Source organism: Uloborus diversus, chromosome 3 (genome assembly GCF_026930045.1).
Source record: "Uloborus diversus isolate 005 chromosome 3, Udiv.v.3.1, whole genome shotgun sequence".
NCBI classification, from domain to species: Eukaryota; Metazoa; Arthropoda; class Arachnida; order Araneae; family Uloboridae; genus Uloborus; species Uloborus diversus.
The window spans coordinates 104,324,612-104,350,100 of NC_072733.1; the positions used below are offsets into that span (position 1 = coordinate 104,324,612).

Genomic DNA, 25,489 nt, shown 5'->3' on the forward strand with positions numbered 1-25,489 from the left:
AAAAAAAACATTTTCATACAATTACTTAAATTCCCCCCCCCCCTAACTCGGCGGCGAATGCACCAACAGATTCATTATTTTTATATTATTCAAACAAATTTATATCATGCACAACAGCTACTTTGACCAAAACAAATGGGGGTTCTCAAACTTTGTTTTTAAATTACACAACATTTCATATTGGTAGCCTATTTTACTAAGGGCAACATTTCAAAATTTATTTTCAATTTAAAAACTTTCTAATCCCATTTTATCAGGTAGCACAATTTCATATTTCAAAAATTCCATTCACCCAAGCAGACCAAACCACGCTCTGCTACCACTTGTTGGAACTCGCGTACTACCGAGGATGAAATACCTGAAGTTCGAGGAACTAAAACGGGTTGTTGCAAGCCCAACAGAAATTGTGGTGTGATCTGCTCGGGGGAAAAAAATGGAATTGAAAAACACATTTAACAGTCAAAAACAATTTTATTCAAATAACGATAAATATATCTTAAAATTTGTAATATCAACAAGGGTAAATAAACTACTTTTAAAACCCACTGAAACCTTTTTGTGCCAGGGTGGGGCAGGCCCGTGCTGGGCCTGCCCAAAGAGGGTGGTGGAAAGAGCAGCTTGGGGGTGCCTGATTTGTCAAGTCAGGGGTGTATCCCTACAATAATTGGGGGGGGGGGGGAGATATAACAAATTCATTGTATGAGGGGTTGGGGAGTGACTAATAAAAATAAAATTTAAAAAAAAGTTAGGAAATGAAGCATGTTCTTTTTTTTTTCATAAAACAATATACGTATGTGATTAAAAGGGTTTAAATGAAAATTAAGTTTTCAAGAGACAATGAAACAAAAAAATTTCAACAGTTATTCTGGATCCATCAACTTTTGTCAAACCGTTCAACCATAGATTCGTTTGAAGACTCAGAAGCTAAAACTGATAATCAATTAAATCCTTAATAGTACTATTTTTTTTATAAATGAAAAGTAGTAATATCAGGATGACATCTCTTTTCAACACTTTCAATAACAGTGAAAAGAGGGGGTTCGGGGGATTTCCCTTGGAATATCTTCAGAATTTAAGTCCAAAAAACAAAATTTTTTTGGAACATTTTGATTCGACAAATAGGAGACAACATTGTAATTTTTTTCGGTTATTTTCTTTTTAGAATTGTTTTCAATGATGCTCAATGTTCCTTATCAGTTTATCTTATGTATGTATATATATACCGTATAATCCCGAAAGTACCCCCCCCCCCCCTATTTTCAAAACAAAACTTGTTGATTTCAGAAAAGGGGGTTATAATCGAGATTTTTCTGAAAAATTAGCCAAAAAAATTGTTTTTAGTAGTATTAATTTTAGAGTACAGAAAAGAAATAATAAGTAAATAAGAGTTAATATTAATGAAGATAGAAGTTAATTAATAAAAATCTGTCATAATTTTCTAGTAATAAATCGCATGAGGGTGCCATTTTTTTTCGAAAGAAAGGATTTTGCACCTTAAGTTGGCAAAACCCTTATAATTTATCGCTTGAAAATTCATTATGTACTGAATGTAATAAGGTAACAGTAAAAGAAGCAAAATCTTAATGTTCTTCTTTCAGAATAGAAGCAAAAATCGCAATCACGGCCGCAAATTCGTTATGAAGATCGTAATTTCGAAAACTGAGCTTTACAAAGTTCCCGAACGCAAACACAGACATTTCATACTCGATTTAGTAAAATTTACATTTCTGATGATCCTAAACTCGTTCAATTACATTATTTCTCCTTTTAAAGAGGTTATTTTTAAGTTTCGCGCTACTTTTTAAGCAACACGTTTCCAAAATGGCGTCACGTTTTCAAAATGGCGCCGTGTTGAAGATCGTTCAGTTTCACTAGTCAAAACAAAAATGCTCCTTCCAAAATGAATAAAAAGCAGTAAAATTGTATGACTTTCTTTTGTAATATATATGAACAAAAAAAAAAACATTTTTTTTTCTTTTTTGTTTAAATCATTGTGTTTCCTTTCTTTCTTTTCTTTTTTTTTTTTAGAAAAGCAAAACTGCACATGGAGGGGGAAACTAAACCTTTGTAAATGCTTTCTAAGTAAAGCAGAAAATGTTATCCTTTTTTTGGAGGGAGTGGCAAATGAAGATGATCGGAAAATTTTCAGGTGAAGGGGGGGGGGGGTTGTATATTCAGGATTTTAAAGTGATTTCACTTTCCACTAAAAAAGGGGGGGATATAATCGATAGGGGGGGGGTTACTTTCGGGATTTTACGGTGTATATATATGTGTGTGTGTGTGTGTATCCCCTCTAGCTCTTTTTCTTGCGAGTTTTTTAAAAAAAATTTTAGAGCTGCGCCCCTGGCAAGAGCCACTCCTGCCAACCCCTAGTTACGATACTGTTCATCAAAGTTCTTCTTTCGCAGTACATATCATTTTAGTTAATGACGTAGAATGGGGGTTTTCAAACTTTCATTCTCTGCAGCCCTTTTGAAGACTGAGGTGAGGTCACCCCCCTTTCTCCCTCTGTACGTGCTTAATACAAGCAATCTAATTGGAAACTGGAGCTGATATGGATAGCTGAAAACTAGTAAATAAGGAAAAATCTAGATAGTTTCACACACAACATTTAACTCAACTGTTCAAAGCTTTATTTTGAACAGCTTATTACTAGAACATATGAAATCCAAGATGAAAAGAAGTAAATACAATTTTTTGAGGCAATTTAGGATCCAAGTGAAGTTGGCATATACATTAGTCACTTTCACAACATTAATGATAGGGTTGATTTTATTTTATTGGATATACCCTAACGTCCCCTGCCACCTTAAGATTCTTTCTCTCCCCCCCCCCCCCCCGGTAGGTTGAGAACCTCTGATGTAGAAGATAAATAATAAAAAAAAATTGCATGAGATGCATATTCAAACTGATTGCAGTTTAGAAGATAATATAAAGATGAAACGTTATGAAGACATTCAGAATGCAATCTTTCATAATTACTTGAATAATTAATTTTTTAAGTACACTGCTGTGCTGTAAGTTTTGCATTCAATTTTGTTCAAATTTATTCTCTTACACCTCATAAGAGAACGAAAATGAAATGGCAGACTACTGGTTCATGCATCTCCGAGCACTGGGTTTCTATGATCGAATACTGGAGCATTTTCTCGTATTAACAATAGCTTGGTTTTTAAAAAAAACATATTTTTATTCCAGAAATAAGTTAGTGAATCATTATCAGAAAAGTACAGCCTAAAGGTTTACATTGTTTTTGTTGTTGTATTGATAGCTGAAACTTCTAGGTTAACAAAACTCAACAACTGATCTCTTAAATGGCCGACTACTGGAGCATTACCCTATGTAAAATCTAAAAGCCAAAAATAACACAATCAAAACAATTAATAAAAAAATCAAAATAAATAACTTTAAAACAATTGTGAAAAGACCCGCAGATAATCTAACCGCCGATAATCGGGAGTTAACTGGATTTTATTTAAATTGTATATTATAGAGAAATCCCCCTACAATAAACTTGAAGGAAATCAATGTTTTTCGTTGTAAATGTTTTTCGTTATAATGGGAATTTCATTGTACTGAAATTCAAGTAATGTAACGGCAACTAAATCAGGACTGAACATGTATTTTGCTGAAATGGATATTTCTTTGTATTGGTATTCATAACAGGATTTCACTGCATTATATAATTTGAGAAAAGTACCAGTTTTACAAAATTGCAAAATAGTAGCACGACTACCAGTTTTCTGTTTCTCATATTGTAATCACTACTCACATACTACAACTGTATTTTCATCAGGTTTGAAGCAAGCATTGTACAGAAAACTGAACATACAAAATAATGTCAAAACTGAAGTTGAAGGGCAAAAATTACAACTTACAGCTTTAACCCTCACAGTTGCAAGATCAGTTTCTGTATCCAAGTTTTCAACGACTCCATCTAACTCACGGCCATCATACAGTTTCACTACAACATGTCCATGATGCGAGACAACATGTGCGTTCGTTAATATTAACCCATCAGATTTTACAATAAATCCAGAACCATTTGATATTGGAATCTTTCGTCTTGTAACCGGATGCCTAGAAAAATTATATAATAATAATCATTTTTTCCATAGAAATGTATTTGGAACTATGATTAATACTCTAAAAACAATAAATTTTAAGTCCTCACTATTAGCCTCACAAAAAAGATTTTTTTCATTCTTATTATGACAGATTAATGATTATACTGCTATTACTTATGAAGGAATGTGCTCATATTGATTGATGTTATTGAACTCCTACAATTCATTAAATCTGCCGTGGGCAGGTAAACGGCAGTATCTGCAGAAATGAGTTTGAGATATTTGAAGAAATGCGTTTTGAATTCAATACTAACAATAGGGAAATTTTGGAATTAAACGACTTTTTCGCGCCTTTTTTTTTCAGCAGAAACCAAATATGCGAGTTTGTACAATAAAGATAGCATGCAATAAATGAAAAAAATGCAAAAAATGAAAAACTTGCAGTTACTGCCCTTTACCTGCACACAGCAGAAATAATGTCAGTATAAAATTGAATTACTGAAATGACCAAAGAAGGTAATGCTGATGTCAAATGGATCATTGAATGTTTATTGCAGTGGTTCTCAGCTTTTTTTGGTCTATTACCCCCCCCCCAGGTTGATTGATGGCTATAACCCCCTCCTCAGTTCTTTTCCCCATCAAAATATAAGTTGGTGCTAGTGAACATCAATATTACTGAAAATATAATTTCCTAACTAAAATCACTGATATGCTTTTCAAAACAAGGAGAATGTGTTTTGTTAATTTATCTTCTTTTTTAAGTAGTTATCTGAAAGAAGTGAAAATATTGACAGTTAAAATTTCTAAAAAAAATTCAAAACATTTTTGTGTCTTTCTATCATTTCAATGAATGCCTTGTCATTGTTGCATTTTAATAAAAGCTGCTTCAATGTTAGGAATTTTGTTTGTCAGGATTAAAGCGCCGATCCCCTTTGAAGCAAATGTTCAACCTATTTTGTTTTGTAAGAAGCAGAACTACAGAACTTTATCCTCTTACACTTAAATATGTTAACAGATAAGAAGCAGTTCAGTTTTTTTTTTTCAACAGTTGTGGATAAATACAAATATAAATACAAATACAAAAGTGACAACCAGCAACAGGCTCTGGGCCCAGCTAGACTGGTTCCTAGTCAATTTACAATCCCCAGTGAAGATCAATGGCCCTCTTAAAACTATCTACTCCCTTGCTCATTACCACCTCTTCCGGTAAACTGTTCCAAGGTTCCACTACCCTGCTATAATAATAATTTTTCCTAATATCCATGTTAGCCTGAGATTTAAATAGCTTAAAACAATGACCCCTATCTTTCATTTTAATAAATTTAAACAACTGAATCATGTCCTCTCGGTCTCTTCTTTGCTTAAGACTGTACATTTTTAACCTTCTAAGCCTGGAATCATAGTCTAAGTGAGAAAGTCCATTTATTAGCCTTGTAGCTCGCCTTTGAACCCTTTCCAATACATTAATGTCTTTCTTAAGATAAGGAGACCAAAACTGAACAGCATACTCCAAATGGGGTCTTACCAAACTTCTATACAAGGGCAAAAGAACTTCTTTAGATTTGTTTGAAATAGATCTATTGATAAACCCAAGCATCTTATTGGTCTTGTTACTAGCAATGCTGCACTGTTGGCTAAACTTTAAATTCTGACTTATTAAGATCCCCAGATCGGTAACTTTGTCTGCCTGACTAATGACTGAACCTTGCAAATAATAACTTGTACACTTATTTCCATGCCCTAAATGTAGCACTTGACATTTCCCAACATTAACAGCCATACCCCATTTATCAGCCCATTCCGTAATATGATCTAGATCCTCTTGCAGCTATTTTGCTTGTTCTTCATTATCTACAGTCCCCATAACTTTGACATCATCAGCAAAACAATTCATGTTCCCAGAAATATTTTTGTGAATATCGTTCATAAAAACAATGAACAAAACAGGCCCTAACACTGATCCTTGAGGAACCCCGCTTAAAACCTCACTCCAATTAGAGTAATTTCCCCTTACAACTACCCTTTGTTTCCTTCCGGTCAGCCAGTTTTTTACCCAAATGAAAGTTTTCCCTCCTATTCCTATATCAGCTAATTTGCTAAGTAGAGCAACATGTGGTATCTTATTGAAAGCTTTTTGAAAATCAATGTAAACATCTACAGGCTTCTTATTGTCCAAAGTCATGGTAACTTTGTCATAGAAATGTAATAAATTAGTTGCGCAAGATTTACCTTTCCTGAAACCGTACTGAAAACTAGTCAATAGATTATTAGTCTCTAGAAAATTTACTATCTTAATTTTTATCAATGTTTCAAAAATTTTGCAAACCACCGAAGTTAGACTCACAGGTCTATAATTTCCCACACTCCCTTTAGACCCTTTCTTGAAGAGCGGTGGAATGTTAGCCAGCTTCCAGTCCTCTGGCACTGTCCCCGAGTTATAAGAAGCATTGAAAATATTTACGATTACATCTGCTGATTCCTCCGCACATTCAACTAAAATTTTTGGATAAATATTATCAGGTCCCGGAGCCTTAGTCTCTTTAATTTTTTTCAAATGAAGCAAAATGTCATCCCTGGAAAATACAAAGTCCTCAAGCTGTACTATAGCTTGTGTCTTGTTGGTGTCAACTGTTGAGATACAGTTATCGTTAAAAACACTCGAAAAAAAGCTATTAAGAACATTAGCAATATCACTATCGTCCTGAATTAAAATTCCGTGCTCATCAACCAGTGGCCCAATATGACTATTTCGAACTTTCCCCGAATTAGCGTATGCAAAAAACCTCTTGGGATTCCTGTTTATGTTATCTGCCAGTCTTTGCTCCAACTCTCTTTTCTGAATCTGTACCAAATACTTAAATTTACGCCTTGCCTTACAATATTGGAGCCTATCTGCACTGTGACCAGTTTCTCTAAACCTATGAAAAGCAGCTTGCTTGTAATTTAGAGCGTCTTTAGTTTCCCTGGAGAACCACATTGGCCAAATTTTAGTGTTGACACCCTTTCTCCTAAAAGGAACATGATCCCCAACCGTTTTCGCTAGCTTTTCCTTAAACTCTGCCCACTGAAGATTTACATCGCTATTGTCCAATCCAGAAGAAAAAACTGCTTTCAAACTCTGCCTAAGTGCCACAAAATCAGTATTTCTGAAATTGGGCACAAACCTAAAATTCTCTACTTTGTGTGTATCAAATTTAATCCCAAACCTAATACTGTTGTGGTCACTGTCTCCAATGTGTTCCCCTACACATAACCCCTGAACAAAACCTTCCATATCACAGAAAACTAGATCCAAAATCACGTCCTGTCGATTAACCTGAGTTACAATTTGATCTAAAAAACAGTCACCAATTACTTTCAAAAATTCCTCTTCTCTGTTATTACTATGGTAAAAATTATTCCAATCAATTCCTGGAAAATTAAAATCTCCCATTATAATGACTGACCCCTTGCTTGAAATGTCACTAATAATACTAAACATCTGTTCATCTTGACCCTGGCTTAAGTTGGGTGGCCTATAAATGTTCCCTAAACGTAGTTTATTTCCCTTATTGCTCATCAACTCCAGCCAAATCATATCAATCTCATTAGGTTTATCATTAATTACCAATTCATTGCAAGTTAAAGTGTCTCTGACATAAAATAAAACCCCACCACCTCTTTTACCTACTCTATCTTGTCTAAACAAATTATACCCAGCAATAGATAATAAATCATCATCACTTTCGGTAGCCCATGTCTCAGTAACTCCAATAATATCCAACCTCTCATCCATAATTATGCTTTTCAATTCTTCCATCTTGTTCCTAATACTACGAGCATTTATATAAAAAACCTTAAGTAAGCCCATCTTACTTTTATTTAATGCTGCACGATTATTTGAATCCCAACTGTTAAAATCTTTTCTCTTATTAGCCACCCTATTTCCGTTTCTACTAAAATCCAAATAGTTAATACCCTTTTGAATTCTGCTCCTAAAACCATGCTCCCCATTCCAACTTAGTTTTTTGATTCTGAAGCCTCTAAAACCAAACCACTAACCATTTTGACCCCTGTAGAGCTCAGATGCAGGCCATCCCTAGCAATCCAATCGCGTTTACATTTACTCCACACATCAATAAACCTGATACTACGCTTAACGCAAATTTCCTTGAGTATCAGGTTCATACACCTAGCCCGTTGGTTTAACCAACTCTTATGCACTCCATACCTGGGAAGCAAACCAACCACTTGGACATTTGCCGAACAGTTGGTTGCTTTGTCCAACAGGGAATCCCATTCCTTTGTAAACTCATCGTTGTTACTATGGCCTACGTCGTTAGTTCCCACCCACAAAGTAATTTCATCCTCTTTATTAAATACCCCCTTCTTTTCAGCAACCCTATTTACATCTCTCACCTGAGCCCCTGACAAACAACATCTAGCCACCTTACGTCTAACTCTGCCTACTGAGTTTCCCACCTCACGCACCATTGAATCTCCCAAAATTATACCCTTAGTTTCGCAGTCTGTCACCTCAGCAATAGCTTTCCCCTTTACCTCTGGAATTTTCCCACTATCTAACACACAGCTAATGCCCACCTCCTTTTTACTAACTTCCTCCTTTACCTCTGGAATATTCCCACTATCTAACACACAGCTGATGCCCACCTCCTTTTTACTAACTTCCCCCTTTCCCTCTGGAATGTTTGCCCCATCTACACTCCTACAGCCTAATGCTAACTCACCCTCCAAAGTAAGCATCCAAAGTAAGCATAAGAGTCTAAAAGCTTCATCCAGACTAACTAGTAACAGTAAGGGGAGGTGGGGCATGCTGGACCGCTTTTTTACTTATCATTTTTTATCTCATTGAAAAACTTTTTAGCAGTTCGATTTTCTTCAAGAAGTTTCACTAAGCACTTCTCAACACAATAGATTTTTTTTTTTTGGAGGTGTTGAATTGATAAACTTTTTTTATATTAATTTTTTAACGGAACCTTGTAAAGTGGACCAACGTGCTCCACTGGTGGGGCACATTAGTCTGCCTGGTGGGGCACGTTGGCCCACTCAACTCAAACAACATTTGTTATAATTTTAGTGATAAATACTATCAAATGTTGTGCCCTGCAAGGACTAGCACCAATTCAGCAAAAAAAATTTAAGCATTATTAAAGGGGGGGGGGCTCCAAATTATAGGCCTTGGGCCTAACTTTTAGCTAGTTGAGCCCTGCTCATAACGATCCTATTTTCTAAAAAATCTGAAAACATTCCAATTTTTCATAATTTTTGGTCCCTATTTTCTTGTTCTTCCTCGAATATTCATCTTCTACGATATCTGCAGAAGACATATGTTCGGAAAACATGCCAATGATGTCAAACACGTGCTTCACCGAAAATTGCGTGCCTTATTTGAGATTTCAATCTTTTTGTATCCTGCCTATATTTCAATCATTTTTAATGTGTGGAGGTTTTTTATCATGTACTATCTTATACCTATGTATTTTATTCATTATTTCAATAATATTTTTATTTCTTAAATTTTAGAAAAAATGCAAAATTCGATCAAAAACATGTGGTTTGATTCTCACGGTCTCTGATTTTAATAAATTTATTTTCTGTATTTAGGAAAACGTGCAAAATATTTATGGTGAATCTCAAATAGTTTAGGCTTTATAAACTAAACTGTTAAATTTTTTGGGAATTTCATGAGGCAGCTGCAAGTTGGTTTCTTTTAATCCTGAAAAATCAATACTTTGCTTTCGAACAATATTTGTGCCATGTATTAATTAACATCCAATGGGGTTGTTTCCTTCAGTCAAAACTAGTACTTTTTGTCACTGAAATTGATAGAATAAGCAAAAAAAAAAACATGAACCCAGAAAATACTTTCATTTCCCAACAGTTATTTTTTAATTAATTTTTCAAAATGTCCGATTTTTCAAACAAGGCGTGGTCTTGATGTCACAAATGATGCTCTTTGGCACATTTTTCTATCGCGTTTCCACATTCAGCAAATTTAAATTGCGCTCTACGCTTGCTTTCAACCGTATTTTTGCCAATACACGTGAATAAAGATGCAAATTAAATATTTTGCTCTGTGAATGGCAACACAGAATGGCATTTCATCATTTGTGATGTCATCAGCAGAAGACATAAACAATGAAAGCACACCGATATTTTTTTTAAATATTGAACTTAAATTATTTAAAAATGGTCAGATCCTATGTTTTTAAGCATGCTCTTTCAGAAAAACATACTTTTAAAATTTTGAAAACGACCCCTTTATTTCAACCATAATTAATATGGAAAAATATCCGCGTTAGCTTTGAAAATATTAAATTAACCATTTTTTGTTGAATTTTTAAATATACTGTCGTCCCTCACTACTTCGCCATAGTGGCTTCACTACATCGTGGTTTTTTCTTTTTTTTTTTCAAAATATAATGATTAACCTTTTTTATGCACTCGTATAAACTTTTTACTACAAAAGAATAACAAAGTATGTCTTTTAAGTAAGGTTAGCTCTTTTGAGGGGCTGTAGTTGTGCTAGTTGAGGGAGTGGAGGTATAAAATCTCTGAAGAAAGTGAAGAGAATCGCTATCTCATTTTAACCGTTAAGCACTGAAAAGTATAAATCACTGTATTATTACTAGAGGATAAATACATCTGTCGTGTAGGTGTTCAACAATGTACTAGCTTCTTAAAATTGTATACGTAATACCTTTAATGAGGATGAATGTTGAGGAAAAACGGGGGAACATACAGTCACAAACTGGCAATTAATTTTCATAGATTAGTAGTAGTGTGTAAGAACTGTCTAGTGTATTATTTTGTGCAATATATTGAATACTACAAATTTAATGGTGGTTAAGGGTGCTGTTTCATGTCTAGGGTGCTCTATCTTAAAAACCTATTTAAATAGTCGTAAGTAAGATTTATGTGCTCTAGTAAGGAAAATATTAAGTTTATAAATATAGAATCCTACTTCGCGGAAATTCAGTTATCTCCGTAAAGTCTGGTACATATTAACCGCGATAAACGAGGGTTGACTGTAATGGCTCCCAGGGGCTATTTTGTTGCAGCTTTGAACATCATCCCTTTTCCGCATGATTTTTCAAAATTTTTTGCATTTCCTCCTTTTTGCCCTCTGACCACACTCATCATTGGTCACGCAAAATATTAGCACTTTGTTGTTAATCTGCAGCAATCTTTTAGCATCTGCTTCAGTTTTCGATATTTCTTATTATTTTTTCAGTAGTACACAATATGCAGAGGATTGAACAAAAATACAAACGTATGGAGTCATTGTAAACGGGATTGGATTGCTTGGGATGGCCTGCATCTGAGCACTACAGGGGTCAAAATGGTTAGTGGATTAATTTTAAGGGCTTCGGAGTCAAAAAACTAAGTTGGAATGGGGGACATGGTTCAAGCATCAGGTATCGAGAGAATGAAATTTTTTTGGGTATTGCTAGAAATGGAAATAAAGTGACGAACAAGAGTAGTAATGTTAACAATTGTAATTTAGGAAATTTCAGGGTGTTAAATAAAAGCAACTTAGGCATGCTTAAAGTTTTCTATACCAATGCTCGCAGTATTAGGAACAAGATGGATGAATTGAAAAGCATAGTTATGGATGAGAAGTTGGATGTTATTGGAATTACAGAGACATGGGCTACCGAATCTGATGCAGAGTTATTACATATTGCTGGGTATAATTTGTTCAGACAGGATCGAGTAGGTAAAAGAGGTGGTGGGGTTTTATTTTACGTTAGAGACAATTTTATTTGCAATGAATTGGTCATAAATGATAAGCCTACTGATATTGATATGGTTTGGCTGGAGTTGATGAGCAGTAAGGGCAAAAAGCTACGCTTTGGAAACATTTATAGGCCACCTAATTCAAACCAGGGACAAGATAAACAGATGTACAGTATTATTAGTGACATGTCCAGTAAGGGATCCGTTATCATTATGGGGGATTTCAATTTTCCGGGTATTGATTGGAATAATTTTTATCCTGGTAATGGCAAAGAAGAGGAATTTAAAAAAGTAATTGGTGACTGTTTCTTAGATCAAGTTGTAACTCAGGGAACTCGAGAGGAGGCGATTTTGGATCTAGTTTTTTGTGACATAGGTAGTTTTGTTCAGGGGTTGTGTGTAGGGGAGTATATTGGAGATAGTGATCATAACAGCATTAGATTCCGGGTTAAATTTGAAGTGTGCAAAGATGATAATTTTAGGTTTGTGCCCAATTTCAGAAACACTGATTTTGTTTCACTTATGCAGAGCTTGAAAGAGGTTTTTTCGTCAGGATTGGAAAATAGCGACGTAGATCAGCAGTGGACGGAATTTAAGGATAAACTTGCTAAAACGGTTGGGGACTATGTTCCATTTAGGAGAAAAGGTGTTAGTACCAAAATTTGGCCCATGTGGTATCCAGGGAGACTAAAGAAGCTCTTAATTATAAGCAAGCCACTTTTCGTAAGTTTAAAGAAACTGGTCAGAGTGCGGAGAGGCTCCAGTATGGTAAGGCAAGGCGAAATTTTAAGTATTTGGTACGGATTCAGAAAAGGGAATTGGAGCAAAGGCTGGCAGATGACATTGATGGGAACCCTAAGAGGTTTTTTGCTTACGCTAATTCTGGGAAAGCTCGAAACAGTCAAATTGGGCCTTTGGTTGATGAGTATGGAAATTTAATCCATAACGATAGGGATATTGCAAATGTTCTAAATAACTTTTTTTCCAGTGTGTTTAACGATAACTGTATCTCAACAGTTGACACTAACAAGACACAAGCTATTATACAGCTTGAGGATTTTGTATTTTCCAGGGAGGAGGTTTTATTTCATTTGAAAAAGATTAAAGCAACTAAAGCTCCGGGACCAGATAATATTTATCCAAAAATTTTAGTTGAATGTGCAGAGGAATTAGTGGATGTTATTTTGAATATTTTCAATGCTTCTTATAACTCGGGGACGGTGCCAGAGGACTGGAAGCTGGCTAACATAACACCACTCTTCAAAAAGGGGTCTAAAGGTATTGCTGGGAATTATAGACCTGTAAGTTTGACTTCGGTGATTTGTAAGATTTTCGAAACATTGATCAAAATTAAGATCATGAAGTTCTTAGAGACTAATAGTCTGTTGACTAGTTTGCAGTATGGCTTCAGGAAAGGTAAATCCTGTACTACTAATTTATTGCATTTCTATGACAAGGTTACCTCAGCTTTAGATAACAAAAAATGTGTGGATTAGTGCTGGACGATATATCGATATACCGCTGAACACCGGTTTCATAACCATATCATGAAAACCGGTATTTTGAAAACCGAACCCATGATATATCACGGCCGGCGGTACATCGTAAACAAAACCGGTGTCTTCGAGTTTCGAATTCACCGACGCTGGAATCGGCTACACGAAACCGGTTGAATTGCGATCTCTACGACGGACGTTCGACTTGCCTGAAGATCGGCGATTCCCCTCCGAGACCTGGCTGATTCGAAGACTACGCTCCCCCCCCCTCTCTCTTCGCCGCACGATCGCTTCCCGTCGCGGTGCGAATGGAGGAGTGTTACGTCATCGGTGCATCTGGCATAGACCACGCTTGCGCTGCTTTGAGGGTGGATGGAGGGTGGGAGGGGACACGCCTAACGATACCGGTATTTGGTAGCAAGCTTCGTCGTTTCGAATTTCGGAGGATATTCGAATTTCGAACTTGCCGAAGATGCTGAAACCGGTTTTTTCACCTTCGCGAGCTTCACCGATTTGGAACCGTTCATTTGGTTTTCTGGCGCTTTATTAGTTTTCTTTTCTCTGTTCTCCTTACTTTGTTGTTATCGTTATTGTTACATATTTTAAAATAATTATCGTTGTTTATTGTTCCTGTTGTTCTTTTTTTAACTTTCTTCTTAGTTTATGCTTAGACCGTTTGATGCAATTTATATAACTATAAGTTATATATAGTTAAAACTTATTCTGACAGGGGTACTCACAGGGAGGGGAGGAGGGGGGTATAGCAGGACTTGCGCCATCAAAAAAAAAATGGACTCGGGGGAGGGGGATAATTTTTTTATTTATTTAATTTTTGGATTTATTTTTAATTTAAATTATTTATTTTGTTCTGTTTATATTTTATTTTATTTATTTATTTAGTTTGTGGGTGTGTGTCATTGGCGTAGCACACAGAACTTTTCTAATAAAATAATAATAATAAATCAATAATGTATATAAAAATACTTAAAAAAATAAATAAAAAGGAGATCTAAAAAATAAAAAAGGGAGAGAGTTGTGAAAACGGGGGGGGGGGGGGGATTGGCACCCCTGTATTCTGATGTGATTGGCATCTGAATAGTATTTTATAAATTTCAGAAATTGTCTATATAATGCCAAAATCTTTGATGCAAATGATCCCAAGGTGTGTGTTGTAACGCTCTTGTACTGTACCTATAAAGGTTGGGAAATTCTTCAAAACTCTGGCTTCGAATTGAAAAAAGTAATTATTAGTAAAATCCTGTAAAAAATGAGAGCCTGATTTTGATATGTATTTCATAAAAGTGTGGGGAAGGGATGCCATAAGTCCCCCTCTATATGTATACAGCTGATTATACCGATATATCGATATATCATGATGTTTACTTTCTGATATATCGCGATATGCAAATCCAGATATCGTCCAGCCCTAGTGTGGATGTTGTTTATATTGATTTTCAAAAAGCTTTCGACAAGGTATCGCATGTTGCTCTTCTCAGCAAGTTAGCCGACATTGGAATAGGAGGAAAAACTTTACTTTGGGTTAGGAATTGGCTTATTGGTAGGAAGCAAAGAGTAGTTGTGAGAGGAAATCATTCTAATTGGAGTGATGTTTTAAGTGGGGTTCCTCAGGGATCAGTTTTAGGGCCTCTTTTGTTTATTATATTTATGAATGACATCAATGAAAATATTTCTGGAAGCATGAATTGTTTTGCTGACGATGTAAAAGTTATGGGGATTGTCGAAAATGAAGAACAAGTAAAACAGCTACAAGAGTATTTAAATCATATTACTAAGTGGACAGATGAATGGGGTATGGCAGTTAATGTAGGGAAATGTCAAGTGCTACACTTAGGTCATGGAAATAAGCATATGAGATATCGTTTACAGGGTTCAGTCATAAATCAGGCAGAAAATGTTATGGATCTGGGTATCTTTATAAATCAGGACTTCAAGTTTAGTCAACAGTGCAGTATTGCTAGTAACAAAGCCAACAAAATGCTTGGATTCATCAATAGATCTATTTCTAACAAATCTAAGAAAGTTCTTCTGCCTTTATATAGGAGTTTAGTAAGACCTCATTTGGAGTATGCTGTTCAGTTTTGGTCGCCTTATCTGAAGAAAGATATTTTTGTATTGGAAGGGGTTCAAAGAAGGGTAACTAAATTAGTAAGGGGGCTCTCAGATTTAGATTATGATACCAGACTTAATAGGCTTAACATGTATAGCCTGGAGCAAAGGAGAGTCAGAGGGGACATGATTCAGTTATTTAAATTTATCAAAATGAAAGATGTAAATGGATTAAATTTTTGCGGGGAAAGCAGGACAAGGGGTCATTGTTTTAAGCTATTTAAATCTCAGGCTAACTTGGAAATCAGGAAAAACTACTACTTTAGCAGGGTCGTGGGCACTTGGAATAGCTTACCGGAAGAGGCGGTAATGAGCAAGGGAGTGGATAGCTTTAAGAGGGCCATTGATCTTCATTGGGGACTAATTAATTGACTAGGACTAGCCTAGCTGGGCCCAGAGCCTGTTGCTGGTCGTCACATTTGTATTTGTATTTGTATTTTTCGGACCAAAAAATGCTCAGCGTGTGTATAAGGCATAATAATAAAACAGAACACATTATCCACAAAAATAACTGTTTCAGCAAATAATCGCGATTTAGATTTTTTAGACTGAAATAAAATTAAAATAAAAATTAAATTTGCAGCGCAAAGGGGAAAAAAATGTAAAAGATGTAAAAGCACTACTGAAAACATGAATTTGAATGAAAGATTATAAAATGCGGGGCTAAATTAATGTTTATCTGGCTGGAAGAGAAGAGTTAGAATTATCCTAAAACACATATCAATTGGACAAAGAATTTCCTTGTCATGAAGCGATAAGGAGGAAGAATGACAGCCAGTATTCTTCCTTATTTTTCAAGTCTTCCCTGGAAACTAGTGTAAACAACCCCCCCATTATTGAATAAAAGGAGATGCAAACCCTGAGGCAAGGCATGAGGAAGTGATTCTGGGAATTCAGCAGTGGCTTATCAGTAGTGTTCCCAAAGTGAAAGGTCTTTGGAAGAACAAATTTTTAGTCTCTACAATGCTCAGGCCACTTTTTATCAATTGCGGTAACTGATAATGGAAGGCATGCTTTTCTAATATTCAGCTCAATTGCAATCTAAGTTAGTAGGAAGGGGAGAGGAGCGAATGTTCACTATTTTCACTTGGAAGAAAGTTATTGTAGGAAAACAAGGGGAAGGGACACTAGCTCCATGGGTGCAAGTTTGGTGATGTGTCCAAGACGGAAAATATTTTTAGCCCCCCCCCCCCCCCCAAGCATGCGTGCTTAAGGAAAAAAAAATTATGTATAAATGCTGTAGATTTTAACTATGCCAGTTTTGGAATTATGGTTTGATTTGTATTTTAAGATTTTGACTTTTCTAACACCATGAACCTAGTTTAAATGGTAATATTTAAGCGTTTTGATATCGTAATTCCAAAAACCTAACAGTCGCCAATAACGGGGGGTCTGGGGCTCTCCCCCATAAATTTTTTTAATTGAAGTCCAAAAAACGCAATAGTAGGCAATTTTGGTAAAGTTCTGGGAAAGAAGAAGTTTAGTGACTCCCTTACATCATTTTTTTTTTCAAACTGGTAGTCCCAAAACCACAATATTGGGCGAATTTCAAAAATATTAGAGAAAGAGGGGGGAACACTGTGGGCTCCCCACGAAATTGAAGCTTTAAAAACAAAATTGTACTCCATCTTTCACAACATGTTATACGCTTTTTGAATGCATTTTCGAAGGGATGAAGTTTAGGAACTCTCCTGCGGCAATATTTCGAAATTGAAGTTACAAAAACGCAATTTTAGACAATGTTGGATAATGTTTAGGGGTAAAAGCGTTTGGCGCTAACCACCATTAGTTTTTTTACGATCGTAAACATTTTCATTGCAGCAGTAAAATCGCTTGGGACGTAAGATTTTCACTTTAGCAACATAAATCAGTTCTGATTGTCTACCCATGGTAGCGCCATCAAACCAGAAAAAAAGAAAAGGAGGGGGAAGGGTATAGGCAACTAATGATATAATGAACTGGCACCATTCCCCCACACAGTCTTCATTTGAAAAAGAATTATTTTATAAGATAGCAGGTGGTGAAATTAGCAATAAAAACCGCTTCAGTGAAGCAGATATATTTTTTAAACGAGGTACTTTCCAATATTCATTAATTTAAAAAAAAAAGCAATAGGGGAACTGAATCCTAACCCCAGAGAGGGTCTCCGAATCACATCCCTCTTAAGGCACTAAAATATATTTCAGCTTCCAAAAATTTTCGGAAGAGAACTCCCAAACCTCTTCCTCTGAGTTCACCACAAATATCCTAAATTTGAGTTTTTAAGACTTCAGTTTCAAATTTTTTTTTCTAGGAACAGTACCTATATACATGACTTATGACCGTCTAAAAGTTTTAAAACTGTAATTTTTGAAACTTTTTGAAACAAGCTTCCTACTCCCTTCCCCTTTCAGTCCTCCAAAGATAGCCCAAACCAGAGCTCTTGAAATTTCGGAAACCAAAACATTTCGGGCTGGGCGGCGGAATACCCCCCCCCCCCTCACTGCGTTTACTGAAAGCAGTGTAAGTTTGTGTTTGAGATTTATTTTTCTATTGAAAAAGCAACTCCCCTCCCTACATAACCCAAAGTTTCAAGACTTCAATTTCGAAAATGTTTCGAGAAAGACCCCCGAAATCCTTACCTCTTAACTCACTCAAAAATAGTCAAAATAGCATAGCTTCAGCATGGAGAAATTTTCCATGCCACCCCCCCCCCCCCTTCCGCAAACTCCATTAAGTTATTTAAGTATAGACTCAACTTCCTTAAGTCATTTAAGTATAGCCTCAAATAGTTTTTAATACATCAGCTACAAAACATTTTCCGATTAGAACACCAAAACCATCTCTCATAAATTCACCAATGATTGCTTAAAGGGTCATTCCATATCAAATCAACCAATAAAAAATAAATTTTGAAGGTCAATGTTTTGGATTGTTATGATTTTTTGTCTGTTTATTATACTTACCTCCAGGATGAAAAAACTGAAGTTTTCGACAATTCTTTGCAAAGTTATGGGTTTTTTAAATTTTGGAGGAATCCTAAATTTTACATTGATTAAAATCTTAAGAGGGCTGTTATTAGAGTACTATTTGACTTTGAACTCTACAATTGGTGCTGTTTTGTGCAGTCCTTTATAAGGTTTTCAAAAATATATAACAAAGCCTAGTTGCTAAAAAAAAATTTTAATTTTTAATTTTTTTAATAAAAATTTTTTTTTAATTTGTAAAAATTCAAAATCGAAATTTTTAATTTTCTTTAAAAAAATATATGTTATTTAGCCTTTTGTTAGCAACATTTATTCAAAATTTCAAGATGGCATATATTTTGGTATCATGCAGAAAAAAAAAATTTGCTCTTTCAACAGTTGCTTTAATGGGTCATTCCATGTCAAATCAACCAATAAAAAATAAATTTTTAAGGTCAATGTTTTAGAATGTAATGATTTTTTATCTGTCTATGATACACACCTCCATGATGAAAAATCTGAAGTTTCAAATTTTTTTCAACAACTCTTTCCAAAGTTTTAATTTTTTTTTAAACTCTGGAAGCATCATAAATTTTACATATTTTAGTAATCTTTAAAAGGCTATTATCAATGAACTACTTGACTTAAAAGGTTAAAACTTGTGCTGTTTTGTTCAGTATTTTACGAGGTTTTAAAATATATATGAAAAAACCTAGCTACAAAAAAAACATTTAATTTTTTTTTTATTTAAAAATTAAAAATTAAAATTTTTAATTTTCTTGAAAAAAAATATGTTACTTAGTCTTTTTTAAGGAACATAAATTCAAAATTTCATGATGGCATTTTTGTGGTTCATGGAGAAAAAATAATTTCTCTTTTAAACAGTTGCTTTAATTTTATTTGTAAAAAGCATTTGTTCTAATGAAAAGTAATTCAAGTTTAAACCAAGACTATTGCAGAGAAAAACTAGTACTTGGCAATATTACAAGCATATCAACAAGTTCAAACAATCTTTTCGGTGAAAATATATTTATTATTGAATACAAAATCTAAATTTTATTTAAATTTTAAAATTTTAATTTAAAGTTACTGGAAGCTTTTTTAGCCATATTTTAAAAGCAAATTTAACAGTTTTATTTATATATAATTTAATTGCTACAGTAAAATGTAATATTTTTTTAAGCCCATTAAGAAGCAGTTTGAGATGTAACTCACTTTGCTACTATAGAACTCAGTAAGTCCTAGTATAGATATACTTTCTTCTTATGTAAGATTTCAGTTGCTTTTGCCATCTCCTCTGTCGAAACTTGGTATGTTCTGCCTGTAGCAGTGACAGGATGTAATTTGCACAGAACAAAATTTTTAGGAAGTCAAAATGTCTGCTTTTCCTGGATAAATGAATGATGATGATGGTCCGCTAGAATGAAGGAAAGAAACCTGGATTTCTTCTTCTACCTGATCTTTTGAAATTACGTATCCTATCCACCATTTATTGTCATAGGCACAAGCAACATAACCCACAATTTCTTCAAACTGTACATCCTCATTATGAGGGCTCATTTGAACTTTGTGAGTTTCTGTAGTTTCAGAAAATGAGTATGTTTTTGTTTGAACTTGATTATTATTGATGGGAATAAATGCATGTAACTTTTGAGTCCCAATAACTGCTACAGCTTTCTCAAATCTTGATTTTAGAATTTTCTCTTCTTCAACATATTGTTCATTATTCACATAAAAAAAAGTGATAGATGGCAAATTCTGCACTCCCCACTGGAAAAGTTGAAAAGGTGTTAATATATGGTTATCTGTTGGACTTTGGAGGCTAGCTTTAGCAGCTAGCCTTTTTACTGTTCCACCTACACCATCACATACACCTTTACCATGTGCTGTAGCATAAAAATGCCACTCAGCCTCAATTCCATTAAAATCTTCCTCATGGTAGCAAAGATTCAGAAAATTTTTTCGGTTTTTGTATTGAGCTGCCGAGCCGTCCGAAAAGTAGTACAGCTTCTTCAAGTTAGGCAGAATATCTTTTAAAAATTTTATCAAGTTTTTCTGAAAAACACGAACAAGAACTGTGTTGTGTATTAAGCAGTCTGAGATGAATACGATACTCTTATAAACTACAACCTGATTTCCTGTCATATCATCTTTGTTGTTATAGTAAACAACAATTGGGTGAATGGTAGCCATGGAATTGTTCCAATGAAACCCTTGTGCTTCATCTTGCAAAACAAATGAATAATTTTCTCCGAAGTCGCATGTTGCTAAAGCTTCATTTTCTCCTAATGTTGTCTTCTTTTCAGAAAAAAACTGTGATTGCTGTTTTGCTACAAAATCATGTCTCTTCAAATGCACCAACTGATTACAAAATGATTGAACAAATTCTTCAACTGGTTTACATATTGTTTCAAAATTGCAGCGATCAACAGTAATCCATTGTTTGTAAGTTATTGAATTAACCATGTTTTCTTCAAAGAATTTGATCAAAGCTTCTTTAAAATCATCAATTTTTGGGCAGTACTCACACTCATTGAAAAAGCATGACTGTGCTGGTGGATTGCACATAATTTTTGCCATACATTCCTTGTAAGTACTGAGGGTGTTCTCACATTGAGGTAAAGTAACCTTATTTAAGTTACCGCCAGCAATCATCAGTTTAATGTTCTGATGCACTGTGCAAACACATACTGAATGAGTGCCACTAGCACCAGCAATAATGCAGTTTTTGGGCCTCAACTCAGCAAATTTTGAAAAGCCAATTTTCAGATCTGGAAAATTTGTTTTAAAAAGGCTGTAGACTTCCCGCAAATTTCCTAATAAGAGTTTTTTGTATATGAATGGGCTTACCTACAGCATCATAATCTTTTTTCCCAGGCATTTGCCTAGTCACTTCATCATTTTGATAGAAGTCTTTTACTAGTACAGCTGTTTCTGCTGATAAAGTTTTCCCTGGTTTAGGGTCTGGAGTCTTACTATCATCTTGATCAGATGATGATTGAAAAAATGATCTACTCAGCGTGCACTTAACTTTTTCCATTTTTTCTTTGCAATATCTTTTACTACTCATACATTTCCTTTTAATGACAGGTGACTCTCCAACAGATGTCAAACTGGCATTTAAATAATCAAGACCTGACTCCTCATCAATGAACTCTGAATCCTCTGTACTAGAGCCTGGTTTTGGATCTTTGCTTAACTCACTCATATCATCAGTTTCAGGAACTGAAGAATGTTTTTGCTTACTTAATTGCATGCGACAAGCAGTACAAATTTTCATTCCTTCCTCAATGCCATACGCTAGTGTTGTCATCCACAAGCTTACAGTTCTTAGATCTTTTTTCACCCAATGTCCTTCCTTTTTCAATGGATTGCAGCAAAATATTGAAAATTCATTGTTTTGTTTTGGTTTATAAGTGCGGCAGGCATTTTGGCAAACAATCACATATGCAATCATTCGTCAGCAGTTCATGCAAATAAATGTCCGACAGCTGCGGACAGCTTTTTTTTTCTCTCTGTGTACTATCTTTTTTTTTTTTTTTTGCGGACAACTTTTATTTTTTTAGTGCGGACAGAACTATTTGCAATAGGGACTCATTGTCGCCGTGTCACCGCGTTTCTGCCACTGGGTATTGATGTAACTTTGCATAAAAGTAACATATGACTTATCCTTCCATAACCCATTCCAATAAAAGTGCTACTTCCAAAGCTCAAGAAGTAGGACTTCTATATTCCCAGACATTATTTGATGCATTTTTAGTTAACTTTAATCTGCATTATACGTCTCATGACTATTCAATAATTGATTTTTAAAAAATAATTGTGTACTAATGGTGAATACTTATTGCTGTTTTTTAAATAAAGATGATTTTTCAATTAAAATCAATTCAATATGTTATATTGATTTTTAAACTTTATATTTTTCACTTGAAACACAAAAGAGAACAAGGTAGTTACAAAATTTGATAGTATTTATCACTAAAATTATAACAAATGCTGTTTAAGTTATGCGGTGCAATGTGTCCCACCTGGCGGACTAACGTAACCCACCCGTGGGGCACGTTGGCCCACTTTACGAGGTTCTGATAAAAAATTAGCATAAAAAAAAGTTTATCAATTCAACACTTCCAAAAAAATCTGTGGTGTTGAGAAGTGTTTAGTGACAGTTATTGTAGATAATCGAACTGCTCATTAAGTTTTTTGATGAGATAAAAAATTAGTATAAGTAAAAAAGCGGACCAACATGCCTCACCTCCCCTTATATGTAATGAAATGAATGAATAATATACAAATACTTAGAATAATTGTCATAGTTACAGACATTTAAGAGAAAAAAAAGTTATATGTGGGGTAGGTTGGTCCGGTCCAACGTGCCCCACAAAGAGTGGACGAACCTACATCTTCTTGGGCTAGGTTCTTGTTCTGAAAAAGTGATATCGTAACTTTTTCTTTTTGATGAAAAATGAAAAATTGGCCAATTATTATGAACCAAAGGCTAAGACTTGTATGGCCATAGGTGCTGTTTGTTGGTCATAAAATAAAATAAAAAATATTAATAATATTAAAATAATTGAGACTGGTCCAACGTGCCCCAGGGTCCAATGTACCCCATCTTCCCTTACTTTGTTTTATTGCATGAATATTACATACAATTTTTATTCTTTCACAAAATTTTTCAAAACCGCAAGTAAATGATTATTAGACGTTTAAAACTCATGTTATGCAACAAAACAGAGTCTGAATGTTACTTTCATCATGATCGAATGACCCGAAAGGCCTTTTTTTACAAAAATACTAGCCAGAGAGAACTTTAGCACTCAAGGGAGTCTTGCACTGCGGAGAGCAACCCAAAGAAAGAATTACAGTACGATAGAGCAGAAATATGATGGTTCTGATAAAACAACCCATGTTATAATAGATAAATCTGCTATATTTTGGCATTTCAAGAATGTAATGCAACTGCCAGTACTTAATTATTCAAACACCAAAGCATGGATGAAAAACTATACTGTTATTGCTACAGAGAAAATTTCACAACTTTGATAGATCAATTGCCGCTCAAAAAACAAAAATAGTCCTATTTCTAAACAATTGTTATGCTGATTCACCTAACTCATCTTTGAAAATCCTAATTCACTATTTCAATCTGATGAGTCCATAACAAGGATAAAACGGCAATCTGGATGTCATAGCCAAGCTGGTGATGTATTTCGTAGTTCTGTTTTAGCCCTGGCTTCAGGGAGGTAATTTACTGCTAATACCCAAAAGCTTTGAATTCTATTGACCAAAAGAATCTCACCATTGCTATGAACTCTCACTGATATGCTTATTTTATATTTAATTTAACAACCAGTTTGTTGGCACTCTCTGTTTCAATGAGATTACATTTGCCTCCAGTTCGGTTATCGACTATTCTTGACAAATGAACCCATAACTGTGAACTCTCAAAGATGTACTAAATTTATTTTAATAACCAATTTGTTGGCACTCTCAGTTTCAATGAAATGACATCTGGCTCCAGCTCAGTTTTATGCTCTTCCAGACTGATGAGTCCATAACAAGGATGGAACTGCAGTCTCTAGATGTAATAGCCGGGCTGTCAGTATATTACTGTACGTAAATGTTTGTTTTTCTGTCAAATAATGTTCTGTAAATAATTTATGTATTTCTAAAAAAATTTAAGCTGACTACTTACACTTATTTTTTTGTTTCAAAACCTGATAAGTCTGTGTTTAAACTTTTCATACTTTTTTCCATTAAGTATAAAGGGAAGATTAACACTTTTATAAAGAGAAAGGGGATAAAGAAGATATTAAAATCAGAAAAAATGCATCCAAAGTACTTTTTTTATTCAAAACACTTTCATTTTCTTGCTCGAGATGAAATTATTCACCATAAAATTTACACTTTGAATCCAAAATTATGGAAACCTAATGTCAATATCAGTAAATGGATATTAATTTGATTCAAATGTTATTTTTGCTCAAAATCTGAGGGTTTGCATAATTCAGTTGCCCACAACCAATTTTGAGGTTGCGAGGCCATATGATGAACATTGCATGATGTTCTATGATTTTCAGAAAATAATGCTGTTTGATAAGAAAATGGGAACACAGGGGAGTATTTTACACATTTAACTCATAGTGGCTTAATTTAAAGTTTGTTGCTCCAAAAAATTACTTTTCATTGGATATTTTCATGCTGAAAAATTATAATTGAACCAGCCAAGTGCACCGAATTAGGCTTTCAAAGTCGAATAAAAGTGCAAAATAAAGCGATGTTATCGCGCCCAGAAAATTTTCACTCTAAACATAAAAATCACTGTTCAGTAAAAAATACAAAAATTTATGGAATTACCTGGCGTTTATTTCAATGTAAACCACTGAAGGAGCCGTTTTCTCAACGACATCAGCTAAGAAGTTGAACATTGATCTCGGACTAGCTTTATTTTCATCCCGTGCAAAGCATTCTACAACACGTAATGTTTGGAATATTAAACCATTTTCAGAAGAAACTTTGAATCGTTTATTACGACTAGCATACGTCGCATATGATATTAAACCGAATCCTAATGCTACTCCAAAGCTATAGCATAAAAACGCTGTCTTTTGCTTGTTTCCTTTATTACAAGTTTCATACTTACTATAAAAACGATTATTAGCACAAAGACGATAACTAGAACATAAAGATGGACATCGTCGACAAGTTAAAAACTTCATACACTCCGCTAATAGCATGCTAACTTATTTTTTCGTTAATACAATAGTTAGTTGAAGAAATTAAACGTGAAATTTTTTTTTAAATAGAGCAGACGAATTTAACTTTTTCCAGCTCCATCAATGGCAATGCGAAGGGATGGAACGTTTAGTTCGGACCCGGTCACAGTGAACGGGTCTTTCAATCGAACTAGTTCAGCTTTTAGTTCAGTAGAAAACAATCTAGTTCACTAGTTCGTTTAGTTCTTAGTTCGTTTAGTTCTTAGTTCGTTTAGTTCTTCGTTCATTTAGTTCTTAGTTCGATTTCGTTTAGTTCTCTTTCTCTCGTTCGATTTGACAACTAGTTCGTTCGTTTAGTTCTTAGTTCGATTTCTTTAGTTCGATTTGGCATCTAGTTC

At 34.6% G+C, this 25,489-nt stretch overlaps 1 protein-coding gene across 2 annotated transcripts in view; it reads right to left on the minus strand.

Annotated features, from left to right (window-relative positions):
- Positions 1-25,226, minus strand: part of LOC129218019 (serine protease HTRA2, mitochondrial-like) — a 150,712-nt gene extending 125,486 nt beyond the window's left edge. Inside the window, exons 1-2 of one of the 2 annotated variants that reach the window (XM_054852197.1) lie at positions 24,733-25,226; positions 3,879-4,080 (exon numbers count right to left, since the gene is read on the minus strand). In XM_054852197.1, the coding sequence (XP_054708172.1) occupies positions 3,879-4,080; positions 24,733-25,112 (582 nt within the window). In that variant the 5' untranslated portion in view covers positions 25,113-25,226. The remainder of the gene's footprint in view (positions 1-3,878; positions 4,081-24,732) is intronic. The other variant, XM_054852198.1, reaches the window with a different exon arrangement.
- Between the last annotated feature and the right edge of the window lie 263 nt (positions 25,227-25,489).